The 24,769-nt window shown below is 42.8% G+C and overlaps 1 protein-coding gene across 2 annotated transcripts in view; it reads left to right on the top strand.

Annotated features, from left to right (window-relative positions):
• LRMDA (leucine rich melanocyte differentiation associated) overlaps positions 1–24,769 on the top strand; it is a gene marked incomplete at its 5' end in the record, with an annotated part of 952,780 nt that overhangs the window by 522,457 nt on the left and 405,554 nt on the right. For both annotated transcript variants that reach the window (XM_080926984.1, XM_080926985.1), the window contains 2 exons: positions 12,941–13,067; positions 19,793–19,932. In XM_080926984.1, coding sequence (XP_080783110.1) covers positions 12,941–13,067; positions 19,793–19,932 — 267 coding nt within the window. The remainder of the gene's footprint in view (positions 1–12,940; positions 13,068–19,792; positions 19,933–24,769) is intronic.

The following is a 24,769-nucleotide window of genomic DNA, read 5'->3' as shown; positions in this document are numbered from 1 at the left end:
ACATGAGGACTTGAAAACATGCCCCCAGATTTCATGATCTTCTTACACATATCCACATCTTAAGTTCAGTTGGCTTTACCAAGTTGACAGGGAGACTCTATCAGCTATCCTGCTGTGAAAACTACCTTGGTGTCCTGTTGTCTCAAATTACACAGGAGGCAGAATGGGTGAGAACCTTAGTAGCCCTAGGTGAAGCCCTAGTTTGTTGTGTGCTGATCTCCAGAGTCCTGTTAAGGATTGATTAGACACATGTGAACAGCAAAGCTTGCCTTACTAACTTGTTCTTGGGGTGGTTGTGGGAGGTGCAGAGCTGGGGATGTTTTGGAGTGAGAATGTGGCTTTAATGCAAGCCCTTTGGAAGGCCTTGTAGGTACCAGAGTCCTCTCTCCTTCACTCCATAGAAAGCTATCATATAGTCTGGGGTTGAAAAACATGTTTTCACATTTTTTCAGCCTCTTGAGACCCCAGAATCAACATCTGGCACATTTTTGCTGGCTTTCATGGCTTGATTACATTCCAAGGTACCTGACCTATAGGGAGCTGATCTTTGGACAAAATATTTAGTTAGGACCCCTTTTGGATCCTATGTAGAATCCTTGAAGCCCAGCCATGGCAACATCTTTCTTTCTGGTTGGTTTGCAATGAGTAGACACCATCTGTTGAATTAAAAAACATCTCTTTCTGTGGTAAAAGGCTTATGTAGAAGAGACACTGTTATCTTTCAAGCAAACAGTTCGTGAGGTTGAAGTCTGTGTTCTTGGCCCAGATTGTGTTTGTCCAATGGCTGTGGGAGCCTCCCCAACCAGCGGTACCTTCCACCCCATGGCGACGTGCAAGCATACCGTGGCTGCAGCTCACCGTGTCTGCTCCCTCACATCTCCCCAGCAAAGAAAACCTCCATTTATAGGACCCACCACACAAACTCACTCTTCGGACTCTTAAAAACAAACAAGATCCTGAAGCGACAGGCTTCATGCGGTCTGTGTGGTTTTGTAAAATCTCAAACTGTGAATCAAAATAATTTTTAGAGACATAGTCAAGGCTCAGGCCCAAATCCTGTCATAGGTGGGAGAGATGCAGGGTAGGTTCTCCCAGACAAGAGAGGACAGTTGAGGCGGGCAGGACAGGAACAGGACATAGAGGACATTGTTCATCTAGGGAAGAGGTCTGGCACCTCTTCTTGATCTTGAAGGCCTGACTATATGTAATAACTTCAGGGATGGCAGAGCAGAGGTGGGCCCAATAAAAACTCCTTAGAGCCTTTTTGTGCTGGCTTCTCAGCATCCAACAATGGTTTCATCTACATTGCCGAGCAATCCTCTTTCCTACCTCCTCTCTCTTTACTTCCAGTTCATCGTTTTCACTCTTCTACAGGTGGTAAACTCAACCAAAGCAGACTCTGTGACTTGGGTGTCTCTTGTGCCTTCACATGTAGGATTCGATTCTGCCATGGTAGGAGTGGTTACCTCATCACTTTTGGTACTAGATGAGATTTTCAGGCTAAGGGTTTTCTGAGTGTCAGAATCCACTTATCTTTTTTTTCTATGTTCCCTCAACCATGTGTTAATGAAAGTATAAGTAGAAACTTGAGTTCATTGGAATTGAGATGCAGTTGAAGATAATTTCAATCCATACCTAGCCTTACCCTCTTAGTTACTTCACATGTTGCTGAGACAAACAAACAAACAAACAAACAAAATGCTTGACCAAAGCACCTTAAGGGAGAAAGGGTTTCTTTTGTAATATAGCTCCAAAGACATGCAGTCCACGATGGTAGTGAAGACACAGTGTCAGCAATGTAAGGAGCAGTGGTCACGTTGTGTCTGTATTCAGGAAGCAGAATGGGAGCAGTAAGTGGACCAAGCTATACAAGTTCAGTGCCTACTCCCAGTGACATACTTCCTCTACCAAGTCTCCATCTCCTAAGCCTCCCACAGCTTTCCAAAATAGTGCCATCAGCTTGAGTGTTTAAACATGGAAGTCTCATTAAAGCAGCAGCATCATTGCAGCTGAATTCATGACCCTGTGTTATCTAGTAACTGCTTCTCGATATGCAATTACCACTTATAACAGAGGGCCATGCCACAGTCTTCTTCAGAAACCAGAGACTTGCAAAGAACCTAAGAAAGAGGTGACTATATATATATATATATATATATATATATATATATATATAATATTATACTAATATTATATTATATTATATTATTATGTTATATTATATTGCAAGCTAATGAACACTTAAGCAATGGGGGATATACCTATCAACATACCATTAGCTGGTAAATTTCAACTTTGTTTCACCCAATATTTTCCTCAGCTTCTTGAAGGTCACATGAAGCTTCAAGATCTGCTTATTCTAGGCATTGTGGGGAAATCAGAGCAAATTGAAAATCCAAGGCAATGAAAATAAACCTAAGTTGGTCATTACAATGGCTGGATCAAAAGTCAATATTCAAAATGTTAGCCTTTAGGTTGTGGCAAGGGCTGGGTTATGTCTGAGCCACAACTAGGTACTATTCTGACTCATGAGAAGTCATACCTAGTTGAGGCTGTACTAAAATGGACATTCAAAGGTTTGAGATGTGGCTTGATCACTGTGTGACTTTTGGGGCAAACTGTTTAACCTTCATGGATATCAGGTTTCTTCTATGATATGTGGGTAGAGGGTCAGGAGGTGGAAGAGTCTAAAGTTTTCCTGGAACTCAAACTCTGAGTCTATAAGACCATGATATGGCCTTCCATAAATAAAGCTGTATCTCTGGTATTAAGTTATTTTTTTTATAAGCCAGTGTGTTGAGATGTGCTTTTGTTTAAAAAAAATCCTAATAGGAGAATATTAAAACTTTCCAATCCCAACTGGAAGACAAGGATAACATCAGAGTTTAGTGTCATGAGGAATGGTGCAAATTGAATTTAACTACCCCCCTTCTTGCCACATGGACTCACTGCGACCCCCTGGCAAGGTAGAACTGAGTCTTAGCAGCCCCTTGCAAACTGTGTTTATAGAGGAAAAAGCTCTAGCTGGCTAATCATAGTACCTAGCCATTTTCCATATCTTGTCTCTGATCACACAGGAGTTGAATCCAGGCTTTGGTGAACAATTCCTCTGTTTTTATCAATTAAAATAAAGAAACGTTGATTTGGGAAATCTCCCCATATGTACGCTTTTACTCTTGGTCCTGCTTCCTGGAACTCCAGGGTCTTAATACTTTGATACCACTAACCTCTGCTTGTGCATATGAATTTTTGAACATCTCAATCACTGTTTGGAACTTCCTAAGCTTCCTGATTGTCCTCAGGTTGGGGGACACCCTTGAATGTTGATGCCCCCCTTTGAGTCTGGCATCCAGAAGAGAAAAGCTATTTCTGGCAGAGTTACTTAGGGGCCAGTGGGTCATAATGACCCCTATTCATAGACACTGTGCTTTAGAATCAGTGCTGAGTATAGTGGAACTTGGCTATAATTTCAGCTATGTGGGACTCTGAGTGAGGAGGACCTGAAGTTATAGGCCAGCCTATGCTAAATAGTTCACTGGCAGCTGGGGTAACTTAATGAAACCCTGTCTAAAAAATAAGAAATTTAAAGTTATAGGAAGCTTGCTTGCCTAGCATACATAAAGCTCCAAGTTTGTCCTTAGCACAAAAACAAACAAGCAAGCAATGAAAATCAAATATTTACTGGAGATTTTCCTCATTACGAAGTGCTTACTCATAATAGAAAATGTAGTAATTGGAGAAGACTGTGAAATGAAAATTAACAGAAGGCTTAAAATGTGTATTTGAGGGATATAGTCAAACACACACACACACACACACACATATATATATATTGTATGTGTACATACACAAATAAATGCTTTTAATTGAGTATATACACTCAATTATATATATATATATATATATATATATATATATATATATATATATATATAAAATCAAGTCTCTCTGTGTTAAGTTGTATATTAACAGCAATAAGAAGTATGAAACAGTTAACAAACACTACTTTGATAACTGGTAAACAATCAATATGGAAGAAAATACCAACAGAAACTTGGCACAGATATAATTTGTGTGGAAAGTGGAGGAGAGCCTATGAATAGCTTTTAATTTCTATGCATGAGCTATTGGTGTGTGTACCACAGTTCTTGTAATTTAATTTTAGGTACATAAATATATAGCATGAAATTCTACTGGCTCATTAAATATCTGTCTGTAATATTTTTAATTGCCGTGTAGTATTTAATTATTCAGATACAGTGGGCTGCATGAATAGAATTCATCATTCCATTCTGTTGTTGAAATGTTCTGTGTGCTTAAATTGTTGTTATAAACAATACTATAAAGCTAAGCATGACGGCACACACCTGTAATCCCAGGCAGAGGCAGGAAGATGCTGAGTTCCAAGCTAGTCTGGATTACATGACAATATCTTATAACAACAACAACAACAACCACAGCAACAACAACAACCACAGCAACAACAACAAAACAACCAAACAACAACAAAAACCATAACATAAGGGGAAAAGGCAGCAGGCAGATGAAGGGGTGAGGGGGTTAGGTCAGGAAAGTGTTTGCTGAGAACTGAGCTCAGTTTCCATCACAAGCTTTTAACTGAGCAGAGCAACTTCCACTTGTGATTCCCAAGCAGAGGCACTAAGCAAGCAGCCAGATAGAATCAAGGTGCCCAGGGTAGCACCGAGAGAAGCTGTCACAATAAACAAGATGGACAGCTCAGGAAGAATGATACCTGAGGGTGGCCTCCGATCTCTACAAATACCTATACATTCTCTCTCTCTCTCTCTCTCTCTCTCTCTCTCTCTCTCTCTCTCTCTCTCTGTCTCTCTGTCTCTGTCTCTGTCTCTGTCTCTCTCTCTCTGTCTGTCTCTCTGTCTCTGTCTCTGTCTCTCTCTCTCTCTCTGTCTCTCTCTGTCTCTCTGTCTCTGTCTCTGTCTCTCTCTCTCTGTCTGTCTCTCTGTCTCTGTCTCTCTCTCTCTCTCTCTCTCTCTCTCTCTCACACACACACACACACACACACACACACAAGTGAACACAGGCATGTGTACAAGTGCATGAATATACAGCCCCTGACATGCACACACATAAAACATTGTAATGACAGTGCCATTGATGATGAGGATGGAGGGAACTTCTTTGCAAGTATGCCATATATTCTTTCATATTTAGTGTATTCAATATTAGGGCTGGAACAGTCATTTTTAAGACTTTAAACACAAATCAATGTCTAGGAAGACAGTAAGTAACAACCTTGTTTTCCCTCCGGTATTGGGTTGGTTTGTTGTTCAGAACATTTCACAAAATCATGTGCAAGCTGAAGAAAACAGTATGAATGTTTAGCTTGATTTGAATAAATATCCCAGTGAAGGTAGACTTTTCTCCTGTATCTTCATTATTTACCAGTTTTCCACCCAAGTTTACTTTTAATTATCTCTTAACTAAGAATTTGGCTTTTTGGTATTGAGTCATTAATGTTCTTTCTGTATTAATGACCTTAAGCCTAAGCTTATTAGAGTGGTCATGCGTATTGCCCAATTTTTATTTGTCTTTTGAATTTCAAAGGTATAGTTTTGAAGGAGAGGGAGCTGGAGAGATGGCTCAGTGCTTCAGAACATGGGTTTCTTTTCCAAAGGTCCAGGTTTCTATTCCCAGTACCCACATGGCAGCTCATTACTGTCTGTAACTCCAGTTCCAGGGGATCAGACATCTTCTCACAGACATAAATGTAGGTAAGACATTGTACATAAAGTAAAAATAGATTAATTAATGATATTGTTTCTGGCTGTTGATCTTTAAGTCTGTATCTGAATGAAGACCAGCTGCTTAGATTGATACAATGGTTAACTCTAACATGCTCACCTTGCAACTTAATGCATCTTACTTTTTAAAAAGGTTAATTTTAATTTCTGTGTCTGGACACGTTGCCTGCACATATGTCTTTATGCAGTGCCCACAGAGGCCAACAGAGGGCATCCAATTTTCTAGGATTAAAGTTAAACTGAGCCACATTGTAGCTGCCATATGAGTGCTGGGAACTGAACCTGGGTCCTCTAAAAGATCATTTCATGTTCTTATCCATGGAACCATCCCTCCAGCTCAGTGTACCCTTCTTTACATCCCTCGGTCATTGCTTTCATAAACGTGCTAACCATGTTCTAAGGCAGGTCACTGGCAAGGCAAAGTGAGAAAAAGGGGTGAAGGGATGGAGGAAGGAAGGAAGAAAAGGGGAGGGAGGGATGGAGGAAGGGATTTAAGAATGAAGAAAGAAAGGGAGAGAAGGTAGGAGGAAGGGAAAAAAGGAAGTTAGGAAGGAAGGGAGGGAAGATGGGAGGGAGGGAAGAGGAAGGAAGGAAGGAAGAAAGGAAGGAAGGAAAAGAAAGAGGGAGGGCAGGAAGGAAGAGAACCAAAGTCTCTCAATTTTCTCTCCACTGAGCCTCTAGTTGCTGTTTTTTTCAGAATATGCTTTGTTTCTGGTCTCTTTGAGGGTCCCATGTAGCCCAGACTGTTTTCAAACTCATTCTGTATCCAAGGAAGGTAAGCCTACGCTTCTGATCCTTCTGCTCCTCCTGAGATCTGGTGTTACAGCTGTGTGTGCCACCTTGCCCAGTGGTTCAATTTGAACCACTCATGACTGTGCCTAAAGGTATTTTCAAGCTGTCCCTTTGTCTGTCTGCTACAGGGCTATCATTAAAGGTTTCATCAAAGCCACTTGCCTCTGGATACACTATATATTCTCTCCAGTCCTTGTTGAGTGTCTTCTGAGGTTTTACAGAATTCTCCCTCTGTGCACAGTAACTGTGAGAGGATACATGAAGTGCTGGGTTATTAATGCGGCCCTTTCAAGCAGCAAAGGGTTTGAACTAGCTTATTAGAGTTAATACAGCTTAAAGGGGTTGCATAGGTAAATAAAATATCAAGGCTCTAAAACTGTAATCCTTAACCATGGTGTTGGAAAGCAGATAGTAGAGATGACAAATTATTGGGTCCCTCAGAATTTAATTCTGTGCTTCAGATAGCAAAAGCAAAGAGGCTAACATGATTGGACATCAGATACATTATCCACCATGTCCCAAGGCAAGCAAACACCATTTTCTCAGAGGGAGAGGACCGGAATTCCAGATAGGGAAATGTGTAACTTAGGGATCCAAAGACTGAAGTATCTATCTACCTCCTTACTTTTCCTTTCAAGTACCAGAAAGTGGAAGCTCCACTTCTGGGCTTCTGGCTCTGACTCATTCGCCATCATTTTTTAGGTAGCACATTTGAAGGACACATCAATAGTCTTAGATACTACTGAGCAGAAAGCTTTCAAATCCAGTTGGCTGTACTGGTTTCCTTTACTGGTCTTGCCTTAGGATCACACTTACTTAGTAATAATTAATTTTGTTTTATGTATCTCAGGAGTTATCTGCCATGATGGATGCCCCAGAAAGCTCCGGGCTTGATTCTGACCCCAAGTCCTATACTGCACCTTGCTGTTAATCTACCCTATGTATCATGTAGCACAGAATCTCTTCTACCTCCTATTTTTAACAGACATAACATATAGCAATTGTTTTCTAGTTTTTCTACCACCTATCTACCTGTCATTATCAGCTGTCTCTCTACGATTACCTATCTGCTGATCCATACATCCATGCAACAATCTAAATAGGGTGGATGAGAATCATGTGGCAGTTAGGATACCCCTCTCTCACCTAGGTGATATGCTGGTGCTGGGTCCCTTTCCTGCAACTGGACCCGCCCCCTTTCTTTCTTCCCTCCCCATGAGCGAGCTCTGTATCTGTCCTATCCTTGTAGCTTTGACCACAGTCTCTGTGGGAAGTTCATTTTCAGACTCCTCTAAGAGCCACTGTGTGGCAAGTGTGCGAATAAAACAGGATCAAATTGCTATTTCTTCACTCAGAGAAATCATCGAGACCCTTTAACCACCACACTGACCAATTAGAGCAGACACTGGCCCTCTGTAGCCCCAAGCTGGCCCCATGCTGTGGTTGCTGGGTATCGATGACCTAGTTGCTAAATTATAAACATTATTAAGGTCAGTGGAGGAACAGATCTGAGAGTGGCCAGATAATGGGGAGGACCTCAGAGGTGAGTGTGTTTACCAGGTGGTAAGGAAACGTTCAAGTCCCCCTGCCCCAGGCTTGGTATAGTAGCACCTGCTCTTTACTCTCTCTGTTCCTGAGGACCTCTCTCCTCTGCTAAAGATGGGAATTCACACAGGGACTGGCCCTTTGCACAGGCATCTCCCTGAGCTAGTTCTCTGCCTGTTTTTTGAGCTTCTCTGGGTTACTCTAATAGTCTCATGGCTCTAAGCTGAGCAGCTTTACATGCCAGGGAGTTGACTCTGAGTCCTCTTGGAACCTGACAGTTGTCCAGGTAGGTGGAAGTCACACTAACATTCCTCCTTCAGCTGGGGGCTAGAAAGACTGAGTTCTAGAAAGACAAGGTCTAGCCCTTAAGGTAATGTGGGTGACCCGTGTGATAGGTTTTGGCCATGTGAACTAGGTCTTCAGCATGTCCGCAGCCTTTCCACTCTGCCTTGTGAACGCAGGTTTGAATGTTCTGATGTATATGTTGCAGACACAGGTAAAGTTGTGAGCAGAGGTGTTGCTTCCTTGCTCGATTTGAGAATATCACATTTTTGGTCTTGTGTAAAATCAAAGCAAAAGGTTCTCCTCACATAGGTCTGCCTGCTGTGAGCAAGTCCCCTCCGTTCCCTGTCATGTCCATGCCTGCTACAAGAGTCCCTACTGGTTTAGACTGATTTAAACTGGTTTGGACTGGTTCAGACTGGTTTAGACTGGCAACTGAGGGAAGAGAGACCCAACCGTTGTCAGAGCCTTTAAGCTGACAAATCACCTGGAGCTTAGGCAAGTGATCTCTGGTGACTTTTATGGTACTGTGTTCTGCTAATGATGTGCTGAGTAAGGGGCAGTGGGCATAAGGGTATCAAAGGCCTAGATCAGAAACCCCTTTACCCCAACCCTTCCCCTGCCTCCAGCTCCTGGTCTTATTACCAGTTTCCAAGGCTAGGATGAAAAGCCTTAGTTTGCATCCATCCAGTAAATGAAAAGATCAGAAAGCGGCTGCCATACCCAGAGCCCTGTGCCAGCCTCCCAGCCGCTGGCCTAGCTTGGGCAGGGCAGGGCTGCCTCTTTAGCACCACTGTTTCTATAAGCTAATGAGGGCAGTGGATAAGCCACAGGCGATAGTGGCGGGATATTAACTGTGACAGGAAGCTTGATCATAATTATCTTAACGAGGATAGGGTTAATTACAGTGGAAACTTAAAAGTTCCCTCTGTTTGACTCCGCTGGAGCCAAATGCGTTGTGATGTTTTTGTCATTTTGATGTGACTTTGGAAATGGTACTAGGACTCTTCCTAGGCTTGCTGCAAGCTCCCCAGAGAACCGAGTGAACCAGGTTCACCAAGATGGTACCTATGGGTGTGGTCATGTCAGTTTCGCCACTGGCGCAGGGAGAAGGAGGCAGCCTGCAAAGGGAGGCGGAGATGCTGGTGAGGTTTGTCGTGTGAACCACCTGCCCTAAAGTGCTTTCGCCTGGGTTGCTACCTGCGCTGAGTACATGCGTCCACATGCTCTCCCCTGTTTCTTCTTCCCAGTGCTGACAGACCCTGTGACCCCCCCCACCAGCTTCCACCCCTACCATTATCATTTTCCCTGTAAACTACCATTGCCGTTACCCCCAGGAAAGGGACATGCCATGCCTGGATTTTAATGCTTTTTTTTTTTTTTTTTTTTTTTTTTTTTTGATCTTGTCATTTTATACAACAGTAAATACCTACCTGCAGGGATTTGGAATAGAGGGATTGTCACAAGAAACTACTTCCTGACCATTTCTTTTGGGAAACAACCCACAATAACAGTAACCAGGAAAACATTTCAAAGTAAAAAAGTGAAGCCCTTTTCCATTGCATGTTCGCTGGCTCCCAACACACCATTGGAGCTCCACAAATTCTTTCCCTCCGATGTCTCTCTTTCATGGTTTTCTGAAACTCCGGCCTCTAGTCCCTTGGCTCTGACTTTAGTTAAACACATCCTCAAGTGTACCCACAGCAATCATGAGAACAGGACTTTATTCATCAGCAACCTCCCTCCCACACTGCACAGATCCTTTTACAGACCACTAGCACACACACACACACACACACACACACACACACTCTCTCTCTGGAAATCAGACAAGAGACAGGAGACTTGGGGGAGCAGGGGGACCTCTTCTCTGAGGTTTTCCTCCCATACTAAGCTCTGACGTGTGGCCTGTACTGTGGAGAGGGAGAATCAGCCTTGGGGGGATCCAGTGCTCTTGTGGTGTTCCAGCAGGGTCCTCTTCATCCTGCACCATTTTGTTTTGTGTCTCCCCAGGAGCCGACTGGGAAGGGCGCTTTCTTCTGCTTGCCGGGTTGCCAGCCCTTTGCTATGCCTCATGATAAAATATATAATATTTACATAACATACCTCGGAACAGTGTGTATCTAAATGGTGCCTTTGAGCCGAGCCCCATCTGATGTCGATGCACAAAGAACTTATTAGCTTCTCAGAAGGCTTCCTGTTTGGGTGGGGGGGGGTCTCTACTCCCCCTGTGGCAAGCAGGGACCTGGCTCTGAAACATTTGTGGCTAATGAGCTTGGCTCACTGACTCCCATGGAGAAAGGAACTCGTAGCTCATTTGGTTGAGAACTTGACTTTCTATTCAGTGTCTGATCCCCAGAAACTCACCTAGTAGGTCTGACAGAGCATACCTATAATCTCAGTACTGGGTAGGTTTGAGCCAGAGGGTCAGAAGGTCAAAGGTCATACTTGGCTTCATAATGAGTTTGAGACCAGCCTGCAATACACAGGAGCCAGCCAGCTTTAAACAAACAAACAGAAATGTGGGGATAGGGGCAGGAGGCGGGGGACTTTGGAAAGCCCGGAGATCCCCTGCACACAGGCTTTTTGGCTTTTGTGGATTGGCTCAGCCCATAGGATTCCTGCACTCTCTCTCCCACCCCAGGTCTCAGGAGAAGCTAATGGATGGCAGTGGGGGTGGGGGCAGGCGGTCCTGAGTGGGACTACAGTTTAGGCTCCGAGGAAATAGAGGAGCCGAGAGAAAGCTCCGCAGCCCACTCCTACGACTCTAAAGGGAGGGAGTCGCTTTGCCTGCCAGAAGCCTATGGAACAGGATGACCCCTAAATTAAAGTGCAGTTTTTCACGTTTGCCCACACAGCAGGTAGCAATGACCTCAGAGCCCTCCTGCTCTGAGTTCTAGAGTCAGAGTGAGACCATATGAAGGTCTCCCAGACCCCAGACATGCAGATGGGAGCAGCCCCTAAGATTCAGTGAGCACACTCTTACTTATGTGAAGGATAGGGCCCACACCCCTGGCCCTGGCTTTGGGGACCCTCTGTCAGAAAGCTCACCACGGAGCCATGGAAACTTGGGGAAGCTTCCCCACTAAAGCCTGGGGTGCACACGGAATGCACAGAAGATGACAGGGCCTTAGCCTTGCTGCAGTCAGTAAATGGATAGTGTGGCAGACATCCCGATCGGCCATACTTTATAGACTAGCCAGGGTTGGAGTGTGTGTCTTCCCTTCACAGGCCCTGTGCATCAACAGACTCCAGCCTATGCAAACTCAGTACCAAATCTGAAAAAGCCCGGAGACTTTGTGGACTTGCTTTAATTAACGTCTGTGTGTGCATGGGCAAACATCTGTACCAAGCTGCGTCAGGAGCCCCTCCACTCCAAACACTCACAAGGGTCCCTGAAGTGAAGAGCTCATTTCAGACGACATGGGTAAAGGAAGCCACCTTTCCCTTTCTCTTACAGTATTTTTTTTTTCTTTTCTTTTTTTTTTTTTTTTTTGTCTTTGAATGCCGTACTTAATCCTTAATGCCTTTTTTATTTACCGCCTTAGAATCTACACGGCTATATTCTTTGCTAGGAAAAAAAAAAAAAAAAAAAAAAAAAAAAAAAAAAAAAAAACACATTCCATAAATTAAAACTTCAGACCAGGGCTTTGAAGCAGAAATGCTCCCAGCCCCCTGTCTCCAACACAAAACCAAAACTGAGTAAAAAGAAATAAAGAAAGAAGAAAAAGCTTTCCCTCGGCCTGGCCTGGAGTGTTTATGTAATCCCTTCCTGTCAGATAGGCAGCCAGGAGGATGCTAGGCAGGAGCAAATTAAGTGATTAGTAAAAAAGGAAGAAAAAAAAGGAGAGAGACAGAGACAGACAGAGAGAGAGAGAGAGAGAGAAAGAGAGAGAGAGAGAGAGAGAGAGAGAGAGAGAGAGAGAGAGAGAAAGGGAGAAAGAGAGAGAGAGAGAGAGAGAGAGAGAGGCCCAAGGATAGGGGAGGATGGAAAGGCCGAGAAAAACTGCCTTCTTGGCCGTTTCCCCTATGACTGTACATAGTAGAACCGCTAAGAAATGATACTTGGAGTTATATTTATTATTGTAAGAGGGGCATGAGATTTCTAGGCAGGAATGATGGATGACAACTTAAATTTGTGTCCAGGGAATGAAGGTGAACTGTGACAGAGTTATTTATCTTGGGAATGGAGGTTAGGGTCAGCCCAAGCTGGGTGCCTGAAGGCACAAGACATTGACAAATTTATCCTGCAGGCCGTATCTGAAGCCCTTTGTTTTGGATCCTGGCTTCTCAATAAGTGACCCTCATCCTTCATGTTGGCAATTCATGAAGGATGCGGTGAGTGCCAGTGAGGGCCCCTTTCTCCCCCTCGCCCCCACCCCGGCTCCCTGCTACTAATTCTTGTCATTCACTCTGCTGACAGGCACCAAGCCCAAACTATTCCCAGTTCTGAAAGGGAAGGTTAAAATATTTATTTCGGCTCATAATGGCCTCTCTGATTTACTGCAGGATCTTTTTCCCCCTCGCCTTTGTCATTGCAGGTCACTGGAAGGACTGAGCGCATTCAGGAGCCTGGAGGAGCTCATTTTAGACAACAATCTGCTCGGAGACGACCTCGTGTTGCCAGGGTTACCCCACTTGCACACCTTAACCCTCAACAAGAACCAAATATCCTTTTCTGGCACCCAGGACTCCAGGTCCCCACGGTACCCCACTTGCCTCCCAGCTCCACGGGGGTCCCCATGCTGCCACCCCACACCCTTCTCCGCAAAAATACCTGCAAAATGTCAAATGAGTTTTATGTGTCAGCTAAATTAAAGTATGTGAAATACAGTCGGTGGGCAGACAAAGCGTTCTGTCTTCTGGCAGTCGGGACACTTCAGAGTAATTTATTATAGGTCATTCATAAATGAAATGCACCGTTATATCTTCCTGTTGCTCCATTTTAGTGTATAGATCTAAGTTATGGCTGCGAGGAAATCTTTTTAATAGATAAAAATAGAGAAAGAAAATAATGTCACGGGTGCCTGGGAGGAAAAGCAGCTTCTGTTTGCCTGGGCTTGTGTGGGAGGGCGACCTCTGGTGGCATGCTGTGGGAAATGCCGCTGAGTTGACAGTCCTTGCAGGCTTCTGGAATGCCTTTTTTTTTTTTTTTTTTTTTTTTTTTTTTTGGTGTAGGCTGGGGGAACAATTCTGGATATCAAGGAGAGAGAGAGAGAGAGAGAGAGAGAGAGAGAGAGAGAGAGAGAGAGAGAGAGCGAGCTGAGGTGTAAAGAGTATGAAGGTCAGACTCACATTCCCCTTGTATACAGCTCTGGATGTGATAACAGGAGAACCCTGGTGGGTTTTGACCTACTTTGGGTAGAGTATCTACCCAGCCTGGGATGAGAATTAAGAATGTACTGCCCTTACTAAATATAGTGAGAATAAATCGGAGGGCTTCTCTAACAGCATAGGGTACATGGTATCTCCACTGTTAATGCTCTGGCTTACCAGGTGCTAGGATGCCAGCTCCACCAGGCAGGGGCTTCTGGAGCCTTCTGATGAACAATTCTGCCTGGGTAGAGGTCACATTCCACAGATGTTTGTGGGATAAACAACATATTCATTTTTACTACTTTCTCACTGAACACGCACGGAAGCCATGCCTCGTGCTGGGGAAACTTTTAAACACCCTACATTTCATTTTTACCGAGTCCAAAAAAGATTGTATAGCTTGTCCATTTATCTAGTCTTAGAAAATCCTAGTCAAACAATGAGCAAGAAGGAGACCTGGGTTCAAGCTTAGCCACGGGTTATGCAGGGGTGTTTGGTTTGGTTCTGCTGTGGAGCCTTGGACTCAAAGGCCAATTACCTTGAGTCATCAATGTTAAACCATTTTTTGCCATCCCCACAATAAGTTAGAAAGAGAAGGAGAAGCAGCAGCCTCCCTCCTGGTTCTAAAGTGGAAGCATATTCATCTGTTAAGGTCAACATGCATGCTTATATCAGCACGTAGGGCTTATATCAGCACGTAGAATGATCTACAAAACTGTTCATTAGCCCACCATGCTTCAGGCTGTAATTACGTTCATATTTTCCTCGTTCTGTAAAACACTGTCTCAGACAGTTCTTGCTACCATGACAGAATACTGTTGAATGGGAAGCCACCAGCAAGCATCAGTTGCTCGTAGTCTACAGGTGGGCAATCTGAGAGCAGGGTCCAGCAGGGGAGGGATTTGGATGGTGTGTCCTTTGCCTGTTCTTGCACTGGGGACAAAGGGAAGGCGGGGCGGAGGGCGGGAAGAGAAAATGTTCTTGTCTGCTCTTATCGATAGATCAATGCATCCTATCATAAGTTCTGTCTTTAGGACTTAGTAACTTCTCAATGGACTTGGAATAGAAAGATCTGGATCGAGGGGGTGGGGTATAAACAGTTAATGCTTTGCTCATGTGTTCCCATGGCCCTCATGGGTGACACTTTATTAGAAGTAGGGGAAGAGGGCATAGAAGTTAGTTCACAGTCAGTACCACAATGACATTTGGTGGAGGCTTCCTTCATGAACCCTTAGCTCAACTGGTTTCCAAGTTACTGTTTTGTATATTTTCCGTCTTCCTTGGTTGCCTTAGATGATCACTTGGGCCAACCGGATCAAGGACTGAATTACTGTTCAACTAATCTTTAGATGATACCGTTCTTCCCTCGAGCCTCAGCCGACGTCTTGTGTCCTACATCACTGAAGGATATTATGATTCACAGACTTAGTTTCACAAGTCCTCTTGGTCATATAGCTGTGTGGCCTGGTACAGGCAACCTTCTGGGAGCCTAGTACAAAGCTGTGGTGACAGAGCTTATATCAGGTGGTGGTTTTATTCTCAGCACCACTGAAATTGACAGGGATCTTGGGTTCCAGAGTGCTGGGAGATTGATTCTATCTTTTGTTAAGTCCCTTTACTGTTCTGTGCCTCAACTTTCTTGAGCTATAATGGTAACACTATAAGAGAGTGAAGGGAATATTCTGGGAGGTCACTGTGTTGCTGAAAATCCAGTTACATAGCTGTGCTTTTATGGAGCGTCTTATTATCAGCAGATACAGACCACAGAGTGTTGTCCCACTCAGATTATGTCCCACCCAGAGAGTCATGCAATTTCTTTCCTCTTTCCATCTCTGATCTACTGGTACTGTGATAAAAGTCAGCTACCCCACCCACCTGATCTGGAAGTCTTATTCTGAAAGGTAGGCAAAGGCAGACAAGACTGTATGCCATCCTCTTAGACTAACTGCATCTTACACTGAGCCTGCCTTTTCAGGTTAAAACTCCCTACTTGTGAAAATGTTCCAGCTCTGCACAAGTGGTGAAATGGGTATTGCTGGTGCTGTCCCGTGAGATACTCCAGGCATGGATGAGCTCTGTCAGCTAGTGTAGCATAGCGATCCACTCCACAGAGCAATAAATGTTCTATGCACTTTGATGCTATGTGAGTCGGGGCTCAGCTGGATGGTTCTTCTGATGGTCTTACTTTGTGTCACTTGGCTTTTTTTTTCTTCTTCTTCTTCTTACCAGCACTTGATAGTCTAAAATAACCTCACTCTTACGTATTCGATTAGTGCAGGCTGTTGGCTCAGCTGCCTGCCTCTAATGGGCTGTATATGCCATCATATTGGTTCAGGGAAGAAGCCCTGGGGTAGATGTGCTTGTCAAATCCTGCTTGTATTATAAAAGCAACTTACATGCCAATGCCAAACAATGTGGGTGATGACACAGGTGTTCCTATAAGGAACAGCGCATTTCTCTAGCTGTTTACCAAGCCAGCCTTGCCATCTTGTCTCTGTGAGAGCTTCCTTAGTTTTCATTATAATGCATCTTATTGGCTCTCTGAACTCCTTTTTTTATACAGCCCAGTCCCACCTGCCCAGGGATTGTATCATTCCCCGATACTTCCAATTAACAGTTCATGGGGTCCATCTCCCCGGATACGTGGCTAGGTTTGTGTCAAGTTGACAAAAGCTAACTATGATGTCATCCTAAAAGTATGAAAAGCATTCTCATTTGACTGATGTCATTTGCACCAAGTACAGAAAGTAAGGCGAATGTCTTTCTTAGACTTTTATACTTTTTTGTAATTCTAATCTAATTCTGTGGTTCTGGGAATTATGGATGATGATTCTATTTCACATTTGGAGAACCCACAGGCTACAAGGTTCAAGAAGCCACATCGATTGCCCCAGGCATGGCTTCATCTAGACCTCTCTTAGGCCGACTTGGCCCCAGATTCTAAAACTCAAAAGAGAATCAATCCTTTGGCTCGAAGGGACCTGCATGTGGGTGGTCAGCTCCCAACTGTAGCACAGCCCAGGTGGGGCTGTAGGACTTCTGTCTACAGAAGAGATTCCAATGTTGCCTAGGTCACATCTGGAAATTTTCTTGTCTGTTCACCAATTAATACATCTGTTCTATTTATAGGTCTTCCACCCAATCACCATCTTTGTTCTATGTCCTCTTTGTTCCAAGTAATTAACCATGAGCCAACACACCCCAGCCCTGACAGTATTCTTAATCTCTCTCACCCACCAACCTCTCTCTCTTTCTCTCTCTTTGTCTGTCTGTCTGTCTGTCTCTGTCTCTGTCTCTGTCTCTGTCTCTGTCTCTCTCTCTCTCTCTCTCTCTCTCTCTCTCTCCCTCCCTCCCTCCCTCCTTCCCTCCCTGGCTTGTCCACCAGCAACAGTGAGGTCTTCTCTGTTGATTTCAGTCATGTGATCTCCAAATAGTCAACCCCAAGTAAGGGATGGACTGAAAATTTAAGAATGTATAATGTTTAACCATTGTACAATTTAATGGTTGTCTCCAGTCTTTCCTTGTGGGAAATATGGGCTTTATTTGAGATCATCCTTAATTTTCTGTCTCAGTATTTGCATCAGCATGTGTGCTAAAGGTGTGATCAGTTTGAATCTTAGTACACACAGGAAGAAAGAATAGTGCCACGTGTTACACAGCTGAGCTATGGCAAGGAGATGGCTGTAAAGTCACAAAACTTGACCTCATCCTTAAAAGATATTATGTACTCAAGTGTGTGTGTGTGTGTGGGTAAGTACATCTAAGCACAGGTGTCAACAGAGGGCAGAAAATGGTCTCAGGTCTCCTGGAGCTGGAATTATGGGTGGTTGTGAGCTGCCATAATTGTGTGCTGTGAACCGTACCCCCACGTTTTATGAGTAGCAAGCTATTTTTCCAGCCCCCCCATCTGATTTTAACAGAAGTTTCTTATCATCTTGAATAAACATGTTTTCTTTTTCAGGGTCTCGGTTTCTTTTATAATACATATGTCAAAGTATTAAGTAGAGTAAGTGGAATGATCTACGGGAAACTACCTGTTAACACCCAAAGACTCTTGTTGCTCCCTGGTACACTTAGAGAAAACCACAGTGCTTTGAAAACATAAGCCTAAACTGAAATATCCGAGACAGACAGCACAGCTGGCTGACAGTGTATTATCCTCCCAAAAACATATTAAGTTCTTCATTTTTCAGTCTTTTAATTTCATGCTTTGTACTAGAAATTGAGTCATTTTTCCCCCATAAAAATGATTTAGACTTCTTAGACTTGAATATAGTCTCTGTCATCTACTGGCTGTGTGACTTGTAATCTCATTTTTTCTTATTTATTTATTTATTTATTTATTATTCTAATATTTCTGATGTGGATGTGCTTACAAAGGTGCAAATATATCATTATACTATGTACTTCGCATCCAAATGTCTGCCATTGGGTTAAAATTTGTCAGGGGTTAGAAAACTGTTCCTCAGCCTAGAGATGAACCCAAAGGTGGAATATTCTATTCTCATCTGGGAAACCACCCTGGCATATGTACAAGAGGACCTGCATGCTAGGAGGTTCTTCTCCTTTCTTCTTCTCTAAACTCGTAAGAAAGATACCACTTTGATCTTGCACTTTTCATATAGCATTGCTCTTGGCAATCCTTGACAGCTGGGCTCTGCAATGGCAACTTCCTGTAGACACTAGTTTAAAAAAAAAAAAAAAAGGCCTGAGTGCTTAATGCTCTGGAGAAGGCTTGATGAAGGGAACCAGGTGTCTTCTAAGAATCTAGCTGGGAAGAGATGCCACAGTGCCAAGGAGCTTGAAGAAAATATGCCCTTCCAAGCATCTCCCAATTTATCTCCACTCTCACGGTCTTGGTTAGTTGGAAACCCCAGAGTTGCATCCACTCATTGTCTTGGCTTCTGTTTTCACACAGTTTAACAAGTTTCATCTCAAGTCACGATCAGGTAGGACAGGACTATGTTTGTTCTTGTTGACCCAGGAGACTGAGGAGCCAATTAAAACTCCATCTTCTATTTTTGGGGGTAGAATCAACAAAGATGAAGGACTGGTACTGAACATGCTATAGGAGGTGCCAGGGCTTCCTGTCTGCTGTGGATTGTGGATAACTGCTTAGCTCACCCTAATTTGTCATTTAGTAGGTTGTTGGGAAGGCTTAAAAAAAGAGAGTTTTTTATCATACCAAACATCCCACATGAGACAGACTCCAGGACCTGCACTGGGTTCATTGGTACTGATAGCTGAAGCATCGTGAAGCCTGAAGATGCTTTTCCCAAGGTGTCCATGTCTAGGATGTTTAAGGGGATCTACCTGTCCAGGCATTCCAGTCAAAAAGAAGCCACACATTTAATGGAGTGTGGAGCTTAGATAACAAAAAGGAGCTCTCTAAAAAGATGAATGTTCTATAGCTAAGGGCATAAATTATGGACAGAAAGGTTTTTGATAGACTAGATCAGAGCACCTGCCCTGCATGGTCAAGGCCCTGAGCTTGATCACTCACAATGTGAAACTAAGAAGAGAATAAGGAGAATGCTTATGAGAATAAACCATGAACGTCCAATTGAAATAAAAACATATCAAAGCAAATTTTTAAAATTAAATTGACAAGTACCGCAAATGTTAAAATAACCAGAATGGACACAAATCGTTTTATACTAGATATGCCTATTTCAAAACCTTATTTCTTACAAATCCCGTACAGCTTCGTTGTGTAATCACATTGGTGATGTTGTCTATAGAGAGCATGAAATGACAATTCCATCTTTTAGCATGATGGACTGAAAATTGATTTTCATTTCTAGGAGTTGAGACCTAGTTATGCTATGATTTAGATGGGAGTCTTCTAAAAATTTGTACACTGAAGCTGTTAGTCCCCAAACTGATGCTTCCTGAATGTGGTGGAAGCCCAGACACAGTGAACTAAAATAACTCCTTCCCCTTTTTAAGTTGCTCTGCCAGGTGCTTTGTTCAGGGCGAGGCACAGCTGACCCCAATAAGCCTGGCCTGTTACTGATGACTCCTACTTCTTGATAAGCCTTTTGTTTTCTTGGACAAAGATCCTTAACCTTTGGTACATCACCGACTTGGAGTACCTCCTTGATCACCTGGCAGAAGTAACACCAGCCTTGGAGTACCTCAGCCTGCTGGGAAACGTGGCATGTCCCAATGAGCTGGTCAGCTTGGAGAAGGATGAGGAAGACTATAAAAGATACAGGTGAGTGCTCACATGGTAGCAGAGGGGAAAAGGAGTCTCCGGAGCATAGAATGCTATGGGATGTAAAGTAAGCACTGGTAAGTGTCCATGGACCTGTGACTGTGTTAAACTGTTGTCTTTTAGAAACAGAATTCATTTTCTTCCTTTGTTGAGTTCATAGGAGACAAGAAAGGATATGGGCTGGTCAAGATCAGGGGCTGAGAGATGTTTTTCATCATGGGCTAACTCATATACATTTTAGATTTCACATGAATTCTGTTATTACTTTTGAAGCATGATGTGAAAGTGTGGATGCAGCCATAAATGATTTATAAATGAATATACCTGACTCTCTTCTAATAAAACTTTATTTATATGATAAGAAGGGGATTATAATATCTTACCTTTGGTGTCTGCTATAAAAAAAAAAAAAAAAAAAAAAAAACAAAAAAAAAAAACGTTGTCCTTAATGCTGTACTCAGATCAACAGAGGAGAAAAGAAGAATATACAGCAGTTACAGCTGGGGCTCTTGGGACACAGGAAGGCTTGGGAAAAGAGGATAATGGTCAGAGAGGGACTTGCCCTACGGGAGTTTCTATAAATTCCTGGTGATCTACAAAGTGTGGTGGGAGTAATTATTGTGTACCTGGCCAACAGTGTAAGAAGTACTGATCATTATGATAAATTTGTAAGAGGAAAAAAAAAGTCTAACACAGGGACATAAATAACATAAGGCAGGGTTAGGGTTATTTCCATAAAGAGGAATTTTGTGACTTTGGCTTCATTTCTAAGTTTCATGATTACTTTTGTTGTGTTTCTAGGCTAATCTCATATTGATTCAGAGCAAATCAGATCCCTGATTGAAAAAGTAAACTCATGAAAGTCTTTCTCCATTTGTAATACTTTTCAATTATGATGGGATGTTATCAATTTAAGTGTGACTTCTGATAGGAGAAACACGGTTGCCAGAGCAAGTTGCTCATTTCTTACATTTAATTGCTTAGAAGTCATATGACTTCTGTAACATTCTTTTTTAACTTTGAATCATGAAATTGTCTGATACAAGGTGTGTGAAGGGGTCACTTGAAACCTAGTATCTTCCTGTATCAACATTTTCAAATAACACTTTTAATTATAATTATCAGTGCATATTTATTTTCAGGTGAATAAGATTTATTGTGATATTTTCATATCACAATATATATTGCTCTTTGGTAATGCCAAACACTCACAACCTCCTCTGTACCCACCCATCTCCCTGCTTCTTCTGGCCCACTTACCCTTCCTCAGTGGTATCTCTACCACTATTTGAGATTGTATTTCTTTTCTGTTGATTTTTAGTTTCCACATATTAAGATAATGCATGTGACACCTAGTCTGTTTTATGTAATATTTCGGAGTATGCATTTTTGAGCAGACAACATGACTTTTTTCTCCTGTGTGTGGCTAAATAATACTCCATTATATGTAAAAATATTTTTTTCCTCTTATCTGTTGGTAGACACCTAGACAACTTCCATTTTGGCCATTGCCAACACTAATTTTAAGATGTATTTTGGAAGGTCAAGTCCAAAAAAACTTTACCTAATAATCACGTTTTACAAATTAAACATTGTTTGAAAGTTCCCTTTTTACTTTCTGACCTTTTTCTTCATATTTTTGTTCCATTTATAGAACACGTATAACTTTTACATATGTATGAGTATGCATGTATATTACCTATTTATGTGTATATACACATATATATACACACACATGCCTGTTTATTCATTCATGCAACTAAATATAATATGTGAATACAAGGACAGATAAATCATTGTTTTAGGATTAGGGAGAGCAGGTATGGAGTTGGGGGAGAACGGCAGAGAGAATAGAGGGAATTTTTGATTTCTATCTTGTTCTGTTTGGTCTCAGATATAGGGCTTAGAGAGGTGTAGAGGGAAGACAAAAGCAAATATTTCATTGTTGACTTTGTAACTGGTCAGATTCACAGAGCAGACTAAACTTCACTGTATATGCAGTAAGATTTGATAACCTAATGGAGAGTTCCATTTTGACTTAAAACAGGGGTGACTGTCTAGATCCTAAATGACTCAGAGTCAACTCAGCCTCTACGATACTTTGGCAGTCAACCACGTTTGGATTTACTATCGCACCCCATGATATATACCCAATTATCTGTATTCCTCTCCCTGCTATAGACATATCCACATAGAGAGAAGAATTACCACTGAGTAAGAGCGGAGGTCTCTTGAAGCTTAATGCAAACTGAGTCATGGGAAAGAGGCTAGGTGACTATGCTGGGGTGTGTGGAGTTACTCTTCCTTCACCAGTGGCAGCTATCATTCAGACTCAATCCAAGTCTATGTTGTGGGTCAATGTTTTTGTTATACGTTTGTTTCTCTAGGAACAATCTTCCTCCTAGATCCACCCTGGCAGTCTCCCAAGCATGTCCTCCCCATCTCAGGTCTGTGTTGCTGGCAGGCTGTGAGAGATGGGGCTGAGAAGGCTGTTTGTTAGTGTATTTATGACAATCTTGCCATGAGGGATTGGAATCAAGAGCTTGCACACAGCCCAAATCACATCTAGCCACAATTGCCTTTGAAAACCCATAAGTTATCCACACAGTGGCTGGTAGATGCTTACACTTGGAGAAAAGGCAGCAACCAGGAACAATGGAGGTTACACGTGTTCCTAATCCATTACAAATTCACTACATCACCTTGTGAAATGCTGGGTTGGTTCTCTAATGTGCTTAAATCTTTTCTTCATTTTTTTTTTAATTGTTGACTTAAAAAACACTCTTCCCTGTATTTGGAAGAGTGAGATGTGGGCACGGCGCAGCTCAGCCTAGCTCAACTCAGCTCTGTGGTCTTTCGGCAGCCCTGGTTGGTGATTCATTTACCCCTGAGAAGTTTAAGACTTTCACAATATGGCTTTTGAGTTCAGAGTCTCTGCGGCATATGCATTTAAACAAAGCACTACCATGGCCTACCCCATATTGGGTAAGCTACTTTCCTGCCCCTTCATCCTCAAAGTATGAGGTCTACCTTCTCTCTGGCAGTCACTAAAATCATCATAGTGGAAGCTCTATGTAAATTTATATGGCATTTCGACCTGCAAATGACTCAAGCAATGAATGATACTTCAACAGTTTACCGTTTTTCACTTTAAGTGTGTTTTTGAACAATGCTTCATCTATTAATCATTTAAGCAATAGCATTCAGAAGCAGGAACCTGTGGTTCATTTAGTGCTGTTGAAAAAAATTTTTTTCCTATTGATTGGCATCCTCTGTGGTCATGTGATGTAATATTTATGTCACCCAGCCATACATCAAAACAAGTGTGTCTGTTGTTTTGTTTCCATGGGAGATGTTGACTTCAAAGACGTCAGCTCAGTGTTAGTTCACGTTGTGGCCAACCACCAGACCTGGAATGGGAAGGGACTAGGTTTATCTATGTCATGTTCTCTGTCCCATCTTTCCTACCATTTTCCCAGTGCCTACCCCTTTGGCTTCCTCTTCTACCTTTGCATACATAGTTGAATTTTCTTGGCATACATCCCCATAGTGAAGCGGACTCATTAAGTTTCTCTGTGAACATGAACATACTATTGTGTGGTTAAGCAGAGTCCTTGAGCCTGCTGTTATAGGAATGTAATTCCCAGATTCTGCTTATGGCTGACACGTTACATGGCCACCTTCTCACAGGACCTGAACCTACTGCATTTCACTGTGTGGATGCAGTGCTGCTGTTCTGGGATGAATGTTGAATGAATATGAACTTGGGCCTCTTGCAGATTTTGACACCATCCAAAATCAAGTATAGTAAGTCACGGGGGTGAAAACCTGGGTGCTCAGAATAGTTTATCCTTTGTTTTTGTTTTTGTTTTTTTTTTTCTGGAAGTTTTTTGAGGGACTAAAAGATAGACAGATTCCCTGATAGAAAGAGGAGAGAGAGTGAGAGTGGGGGGGCATGACTAAATAATAAAGATGGTGAAATTCCAAGATGGCTGACATCTTCCTTACACTCACGACCTGAGAGAAAAGTCTGCATGCTTAAAAGAAAGACTTTTTATCCCACTACCAGAGCACTCCGCCTGTGAACAAGTTTAAGGTCAGGCCAGGACGTGTTTACCCCAAATCTGGAGACCTATTAGTTTCCCTGCCTTTGTTCAAACTAACGAACTCTAAACTTGGGGGAGAAAGACTCCCCTCACAGACCCTTAAATCTTCAGTTCTCAAGGAGAACTGGATTTCAGCTTTTTCGATTTCCCCTCTGCATTGCAGAGGGTCTTTTTCTTCATGTGCTTGCTGTTTGTGTGTGTTTCCTGATCCCAATAAAAGCCTTTGTTTGCTGATTTTGTCTGCTCCTGTTCTATGGTCAGGATTTCTCCACTGCTCCCTGACTCACTCCAGATATTTCTTGCCCTCTCATTCTTCACCTGGCTGAGAAAACAAACCCCATGAAGACCCCTAGATGCTAACACCTTCTTATCTTTTCCTTCAGGAAGAATGATTGCTGAAAGTCAACAGAGAATAAACGTCACCTTTCACATAAGAAACCTGGGCTGTCTCGGGCTTGAGCCTGGTCTTTTGTGGCTTAGCTCTGTTGTACATTTTCTTTCAATTTCTGTCCCTTCAGGCTCTGGTTGCTCCACCCAGACCCAACCCCCTCGCCCCAGTAGGTCCCTCTGTATTCCTTAAAACTTTAAATTATTTAAAATATGATGCCCTTTCTTTGTTCCCTGGTAGGTAGCAGCCTGGGGGCCTGCCAAGTGTCTGTAGCACTCTACCAATGGAGAGGTAGGGGGGACCCTCCGGTGGTGTCTGGGGCCACCTTGGGCCGCCACCCAAG

Source organism: Micromys minutus, assembly GCF_963924665.1.
Source record: "Micromys minutus genome assembly, chromosome: 12".
NCBI lineage: Eukaryota > Metazoa > Chordata > Mammalia > Rodentia > Muridae > Micromys > Micromys minutus.
The sequence above is the reverse complement of the archived record's forward strand: the minus strand, read 5'-3'. Positions and strand labels throughout refer to the sequence as shown.